The 8,487-nt window shown below is 35.1% G+C and overlaps 1 protein-coding gene across 1 annotated transcript; it reads right to left on the bottom strand.

The window, feature by feature from the left end:
• Positions 1-154: 154 nt before the first annotated feature.
• On the bottom strand, positions 155-2,877 carry LOC140852370 (alcohol dehydrogenase-like 3). The gene is made up of 6 exons (XM_073245309.1): positions 2,782-2,877; positions 2,563-2,699; positions 2,285-2,334; positions 1,845-2,185; positions 405-487; positions 155-301 (listed from the first exon to the last, which is right to left on the bottom strand). The coding sequence occupies exons 1-6, from the start codon at positions 2,846-2,848 to the stop codon at positions 155-157; spliced, it is 825 nt and encodes a 274-aa protein (XP_073101410.1). The 5' UTR covers positions 2,849-2,877.
• Positions 2,878-8,487: the final 5,610 nt, after the last annotated feature.

Raw genomic sequence — 8,487 nt, 5'->3', positions numbered from 1 at the left:
ATGCTTGGTATTATGCTCCTATGTATGATAGCAAAATCTGAAACTTCTTGCATAAAACCCATAGTAGAAAAGTAATACAACAAGATGTGTCTCGTTTGTTTCTAATTAATGCAAAGTACTTGATAACATAAGATTTTATAGAAAATGAAACACATTATTTGAATCTAAACACATTGAGGTTCTCATCAAATTTATCTAGTCTTTTCATGCTTGACAAAACCATACCTTTGTCAAATTTTTCCAAGTTGATGTCAACACCGATAATTTCTGAAGCCCCTCTCAGTCTGGCACCTTCTGCAACCTGCACAATATTGTTTAGTTTGAAATATTTCAACCACAAAAAAGAGAGAATGCTACAAAATCTGTCTTGATAAATTAAATATATATGGTATGAAATTGCGAACCGCAAGGCCCACAGCACCAAGCCCGAAGACTGCCACGGTCGAACCCTTCTTTACATTTGCAGTATTCCATGCAGCACCCACACCTTTCAGTTTAACAAATATATATTCAAACGCAAAACAGATTATAAATATTTGACTTAGATTCTTTTTTGGGAAGAAAAATATGGATTTTAATGAGAAGAATGACAAGAATTGAAAACATAATAATCTCACAAGGTTATTACATCAATTGAATTAATGGTATAGTTGCATATTAAGATGAAGTGTGAGTTTAGATGTTCTGTTGATAGAAGGAGATTAATTGGAGTTTTATCATCTTCTCCATCAATCTGGTACTTCTTTCTCCACCATATTTCTTCATGATCTCCTCCCGCCGCCGATCCCAGCAACTGTTCGATAAGTGCTGCTACCATATTTCTACTTAGGATTCACATGGAATTTGGTGTCTTTCTCAATTTATAGACTTCAAGTAGAGTTTCTTTTTAGATCCTGCTGTTGCATATCATGTACAGTTTCGGAGTAGGCTTGAACGTGGAACATTATATCATTTCTCGTACCGCTTGCTTGTCTAGATAACAAGGGAAGTACACACCTATAATATCTTCTAAAAAGCCGTTTGGTACATAAGCAGTGTGTTGTTGTCATGTTTGAAATTTTGCTGGCCACATTGCAGATTTTTTTTCCGACAGATTAATAATAAAAATCAATAAATTGTAGATTTTTCCCCAAAAGACTATTAAGAAGAATCAAACCCAGTGGTCAATCACCCAAATGCATGTTATTCCCTACCATTATTACTCTTAGGTCCCCACACTGATAATGGTTAATTCTCAAGGAAAACTACTGCCCATGGCAATGTACTATCAAGTAGCATCAGCATAGAAACGTTGATTTTAAGGATTTGTTTGAATAATTGGATCCAAAATCTTATAAGGTTCATAATCCAACCATCAAAAATAATGAACTAATAATTAGGCCACATATTTTATTATAAGTATCCAGCACCATTTTTGAGTGAGCTGGTCCGAATCTCATAGGAAGAAAAAAATAATCTGATCAGCAGATTATTATTTTTTTCTTGTAGAATTTGGGACACCCTACCCAAAAATGATCCTGGATGCCCTTAAACATAGGGCCTAACCTGTTTATAATCTTAATATTTTTATGATTGGATCATGAATCCCATAAGAATTAAGTCCAACCATCCAAACATGCCCTAATTGATAAGATTATCCCATGCCATGAGGGTTTACATGTGAAGTCACTGCTTAACTAATGGAAAGAGTACTGCTATGGATTACTCATTTTAATCACTGCTTAACTAATTAGTTCACTGGTTTATATGCAAATATGGCATCAACAAAGGGGCCAGTTAAGGCATGGTTCAACCGGTCACTGGCTTCTACATAAGACTGATCAACTGAAGGTCATAGCAAATACCTGTAGAAATGCCACAGCTAAGCAAGCACATCCTTTGGAGGGGTGCAATCGGGTTAATTTTAACGACGCAGGCGTAGTCAAGTACTGTGAACTCGGTGAAGGTGGAGGTGTTGAGGAAGTGGTAGACGGGGCGGCGCTTCCCGGCCCGATCGATGACGGAGAACCTGCTCCGGCCATCGCCGGCCATGACGCTCTTGAAGGGATCCACCCGGAACCGGGCACACAGGTTGGTCATGGGGGATTCGCAGTGGGTGCACTCGCCGCACTCCCCATTGAAGATGGGAACCACATGGTCCCCCTCCTTCAAGTCCTCCACGCCCTCCCCCACGCTCTCCACCACCCTGTCCACATGCAGCCAAGCCTCATATCAAACTTAAGAACGTTACATAATTATAATACGTTGTTAATATATAGATATTAATTGTTGGCAATTTGCTTACCCAGCGGCCTCGTGGCCAAGGATTCGAGGGTATGCACGTTGCATCTCATTCTGGTATCACAGTAGGAGGGAGACAGGCAACAAGAAAGCATGGTGAGGAAAAATAGAAGCAAATTGAAGGGAATAAGAAGAGGAGGAGAGAAATATCTGATATATGATCATATATATAATTTGGTTTGGTAATTTTTTTTTTCCTTTCTTTACCCAAAAAACAAAATAGTATGAATGGAGATTGGTGTTCTTTTTTTTTTTTTTTTTGGTGGAATTTTAGAACCATACCAGGCCTTTCCAAGCACCGAGATCGGTGTGGCAGATGGAAGTGAAGAGGATCTTGATCCGGACCTCCATTTTTTGAGGGGGCTCAACTTGCACCTCCTCTATCACAAAGGGTTCTTCTGGACCCCATACAACGGCAGCTACACACAGTGAAAAAGATCAAGAAATATTTAGATTTAAAAGAACAACAAACACACACAGAGAGAGAGAGAGTCTTGATACCTTTACAAGTGATAACTTTGCCGGCGGTATGGAAGCCATCAGCATATTCTTTGCCAGTGTTCCCCATCTCTCTCTCTCTTGTTCTCTCGCTCTCTCTGTCTAATGAGATGTTAATATGGTTGTGTGGGAAAAGCCATATATATTATAGCCAAAAGAAGACAAAAGATATATGCAAGGAGTCATCACACCTGGATCGATACAGTCAGATAGGATATCTCATCTTGCCAAAATAATTTTTAATTATTCTCAATATTTGTACAATGGTTCTGTACACAATTACATTTGTTATTTGTTATATATATATATAAAATAAGGGCTAAATAAAGAAGGGCTATAAAAGACAAGTCAAAATCAAGGGAAAGAAATTGATATTTCAATAAATGGGGATCAAATATGATATGATGCTCCAGTCCCGGAAACTGCAAACCAAGAAGAATCTTAGTCAGAAAATGATGATGCTATGATGCCTCTTTTGGCCTGCATCACTTTCTATTCTTGTCTAGATAATGTTTAAAAATAAAAGTGCTGAATTCAAAAGAAATTATCTAAGAGTCATAAATATGTGCTTCTTTTCTCAAAGAAAAAGGAATCTTTTGTATAATAAATTTTATTCCTAATAAATCGGTGAAAAGCCAGTCAGATCAATTTTGTTCAAAATTCTGCATACGTTCTTACGTTTTTTTTTTTTTTTTTAAAAGAAAAGGACTAATGAAACCTTTTGCGTCTCCCGGCGGCCACGTCGCCCACCATCTTTGACCCAGCTCTTGGTTCTGTGTAGGCCCCATGGACCGTTTGACAAGTACGCCCAGTTCATGTCGTAAATTGTACGCTGCATGTTGAATTGTGAATTGAGCCCAGGAAATTATTGGGCCAGGGTTGGATATGAAAGGATGCATCGTGTAAATTATACGCTCGTTCTTTGACGTAATATTATATATTTATTTTTATATAAATGCAACATAGACGCGTTTTCTTCTATATTTTTAACATTTTTGGTTCTATTATATTAGTTGAATATTATTTTTATAATCAATAAGAAAAAAAAATTATTAGATAAACTAGATCCATCTTGGATGTACGGTGCAATAAATCCATCTAATTAATAATATCACCTTAGGATGGTGAATGAATCCATGTAGAGCAATTTCACCCTAGGTATATATGTCATCCAGCTAACAATTTTTTCTCTCCTAAAACTACTAAAATTAATTAACATTCGGTCCCTATGAGATTTTGACCCAAATTTGGAGTTGATCCGGGTCGATCAACATTTACATCATCTCTCAAATCCGAATAACATACAAATAGGAGTTTTGAGCCATGCTTAAGTTGTGTTTTAAACCTATATAGATTCTTGGAGTAGCCACCGAGCACAGTGAATGACCAAGTTCTCCTCTACTCTTCTCTCCCGTTTCATTTGCTTCCTTTTGGGTCTCCATCCAATGTTGAGGTATAGAGACTTAGACGAAGTCTTTTGTTGCTCCTCATGCTTCGGGAGATCCAATGATTCCCTACCGAAATTCCTATTATTTGAATTTTGAAGTTTGTATTTGGATCCTGTCTGGTTTGAATTTGCAATTACAGTCATTTATATAGTTTATGCAACATACTGTAACGTAATATCCAAATACTTAATACAACTAATAAGTTTGTCTATTTATAAATGTTTTACACGTAATAAATTCCATGACTTATGACTCGTGAGTTATAAATTGGACGGTCAGCTTCTGAACAGACTCTCTAAATTATTATTAGTGCATCACCACGAAAGAACGAAAGCTTCCACACGAAAACCTTTGATAAAACTGGGATACATCATAATCAAAGACAATTGCACGGACGAAGACCAGAGATATGTTTTACCAAAAATTTAAAAAAAAAAAAGAGAGAGACCAGAGATATAATATAATATCGGGCCTAAGAAAAATGCGTGGTTGGACCCTAATGTAAGAACGACCGACGAGAAAAAGGAAAGAAAGGTCTTTATCATCTTTATCTTTTTGATTTCTTCTTTATATAAAAATCATTTCTTCGTGCTACTTCATTCCTTCATCTATATTTTAAAAAAGATGTCCAATTTATCAAGTAGCTGACGGGCAGGCATAGAACATAAGTTGTATATGCCATTACTCATGTCTGGGAGTATATAGAAAGACCTCGTCATAAATTTTGCACTGAGACTTCCATATGAGAGGACTCATTGTGCAGACGGATATTTACTCTCATATCGACTATGTACTAAATAGATCTATGATATTTATATAGAAGAAAAAAACTCAAATAATACCTTTCAAATAAATTTTTTGAATGAACTTCTGAGTTGCTATAAATAGTATCAGAACGGATCCAAGTTAAAGCATATATGGAAGGAGATACTAGATCCTTAATGTGGTGAACATACCAAAATTTAAATGAGAAGAGTATGGGAAGATCCGTAATACAGACATATATTTAGTCCCACATCAATACGTGCTAGATAAATTTTGAGTATTTATATAGGACTAAAGAACTCAATATTATGTTTTAGCTAGTCTTTTTGCATGTAGTCCTAGGTTATTACATTTTAGAAACACAGAAAGAGGAGTAGAGTCAGTGCTTCTGATTGCTAATTGATTCTCAAAGATATGCTTTTTCTCCCTTGTGGAAAGACCTCAGATGTTATACATGTGGAGAAGCTATCTTTTGAACAGGATATTGAGTGCTTACATGATGTTCCAAAATTTATCACTTCAGATTGTGATAAAAAAATTGTTGCTTATTTTTTTTGTTACTTGTGCAAGAGGTGTGGCATGAGTTTGAATTAAAGATACTGTGCATCCACAAACCAATGGATAAACAGGTCTATTGAACAGAACTATGGGAAATTTAATTTCCAGTATTTGTGGAAAGAAGTCAAAGCAATAGGGTAATGCACAAGCTTAGTTTGCTTACAATAGTGCAATCCACAGTTCTACCGGCAACTCTCCCTTCTTAATGATATGCATGAAGGTTCCAATGCATGCCTTGGACTTGGTTAAACTGCCTATGGTTGCTAGTTCAACAAATCAGCCAATATATAATATGGTTGAACAATTTCAATCAATTAAAGTTGAGGTGAGGATGAAACTAAAAGAGTCAGATGTGAATTACAAGGCATGCAGCAGCTAATAAACACCAAAAGCACAAAATGTTTTAAGAAAGGGATATGGTTATGGTCTTCTTGAGAAAAAGAAAGACTCTCTACAGGAACCTATATGTAACAAGCTCAAAAATATGGTGTATACAAAATTTTTGAAGAAAATTAATAATAATGCCTATGTGATGGATCTCCCTAAGGATATCGCAGTTTTGAAGACTTTCAACATTGATGATCTATATGACTACCATCCACCAGTTGAGTTGCTTTATCTTGAGATAAAATTTAGAATCAATTCCTCACAAGTGGACCGGACTAATGTAGAACAAGTTTCCATAAAGTTTCTCGAGTACTGGGACCGTCAGCAATCTAAGCAAAAGCCAGGCATGCCCTAATTTAGTGATCATAGGTAAGGCGTATTTTCTTTCCTAATATAGTGATTACTGCTATGGCATATTTTCTTGGCATAATTAACTGAATGTTATTTCTTCAACTAAGGGATCTTATTTTGGTTTTTACATTTTCCTAAATTGACAAGTTTCTTACTTTAGAGAGAGTATATCTCTATAATTTTTTATTTTAGAGGGAGAATATCTTTATGAATATTTTTTTTTTTGGCACAAGTGGTCGATCACACAACTTTGGTATGGATACAACCCAAAAAGTTAGAAAATAAAAGATCCTACAGGACCGTAGGCATGTCTCATCCTGCTGCCAGATCCAATTAATCATCAATGTGCTTAGTGACATTATTCATTATAAACACTTAATTGATGCGGTTTCGCATTAATAATTTTTCCAGAGATTTTTTTCTAATTTTCTAGACTTTTCTAATTCTTTCTAGCCCATCACATTTTCGTTCTACATTACTCTCTCTCTCTCTCTCTCTCACCTTTGATCTCTCTTAGTCTCTTCCATTTGATCTCTCACTCTCTCCTGAGGCTTTTAATTATTTTTATAATTCAGAAAGATCGTCAAATTCGATATGGATCATTTTGACCACTACAGATAGAATTGAATAGAATTTAGAAATAAAATCCATCATATCATAAAGCTAAATTGTATATCAAACCTCACGAGACTATAAATTGACCATACAACATCCGATTTAGATCATCTTTGTTTTAATCGAATATCTTTTCAAGATTTATAATTTTGGGCCAAACACCTCAAGGGATTGAAATAGGTTGAAATTCTATTTTTTAGCCTTGAAACAGGTTGATCAAGCTGAAACTTTCCTTTTAGAAAAGACTTTGGTTAAATGTTATCTTCTAATCTATCAAGAATTAGGTGAAGTGATAGAAGACAAAATTGATGTAAAAGCCGAAATCATAAAAATTTAGTATTTTTTATAATTATTTATATTAATCATATTTTTTTTAGATATTTAATCCTATGTGAACTAGGAAAAAAAATCCAACCCAAATTGTGTAAGGGCAAATGCCCTTTTAGGAACTAGAAAAAGGAATCTGACTCGAATTGTATATGTGCAAATCTTGCTATCATAAATAGGGGTTATGTACATTATTTGTGATTTGGAGAATCAATGAAAGAAAAGGGGACGGAAGCCTTCTTTTTGAATTTTTTCATCTTGTTCATTTTTTAAGAGATTTGAATCAAGCAGGTTGAGAAAAACATTCCTTCTTCTAGATCATATCAAGTTGGTACTAGAGCATCAGTCCTTTACATCTGTAAAGCCTTAAATCATGGTCCAAACGTGCAAACAATATACACAATTAGTATAAGTGCTATCATGCTTCAAGTACATTGAAGGACAAGTGCTATTAGATCTTCCTTGGTGAATAATGATATGAAAGGATATCTCATATAGATAGAGGAGAAGAATGGCCAACTTGCTGAGATTGTCTTCAAATTGGTAATATCTAGTGCAAGCTCTAGCAACTCCTACTGCAAAGCTGTCTCCTATGCTTAGAGATAAAGATCCTCCATCCAGCAAGAAGGCTCAGCGATCTATAGATATATAAATCTCTCTTCAACTATTTAAAATTAAAGCTCAAATCAAGATCTCCATATACAACAAGGCTATGATGCAGGAAAGCTAGATAACTAGCTAGATTAGTTAAAAACCTACATTATTATCTATGGATGTTCTAATATTCAGAAAGTAGCTTTTATCCATCTTAAGCTTTCTAATCATGCTCTTATATGATGGAATTCATATATGAAAAATGATGATATTTCTAATCTGACATAGAGTAGATTCAAGAGCCTAATGAAAAACTAGTTTTATCCAATCAGCCACGGGAAGAATTGGAAGATCAAGTGACCGTACTTAGGATAAATTTTGATCAATCCATCTAGGACTACACCATCGAAGGCCACAAGTATATAATCTCATTTAGAATCTACATCGATGATCATACAATTTTCATGAAGTACATTCAAGGTCTCCATGAGAATATCTAAAAAGAGTTGAAGCTCTTAAAAGTTGAAAATATTAGTGAAGATAGCATGTAGGCCATGAAATTAAGGAGAAGAATCAACCTAGGGAAGGTAAAAATGATGACAAGTTTAAGGAAAATAATGAAATTCTAAGTCACAAAGGAGAATAAAGTAGAAAGCACATCGAC

Source organism: Elaeis guineensis, chromosome 11 (assembly GCF_000442705.2).
Source record: "Elaeis guineensis isolate ETL-2024a chromosome 11, EG11, whole genome shotgun sequence".
Lineage (NCBI taxonomy): Eukaryota > Viridiplantae > Streptophyta > Magnoliopsida > Arecales > Arecaceae > Elaeis > Elaeis guineensis.
This window is presented reverse-complemented; position numbering and strand designations above follow the sequence as displayed.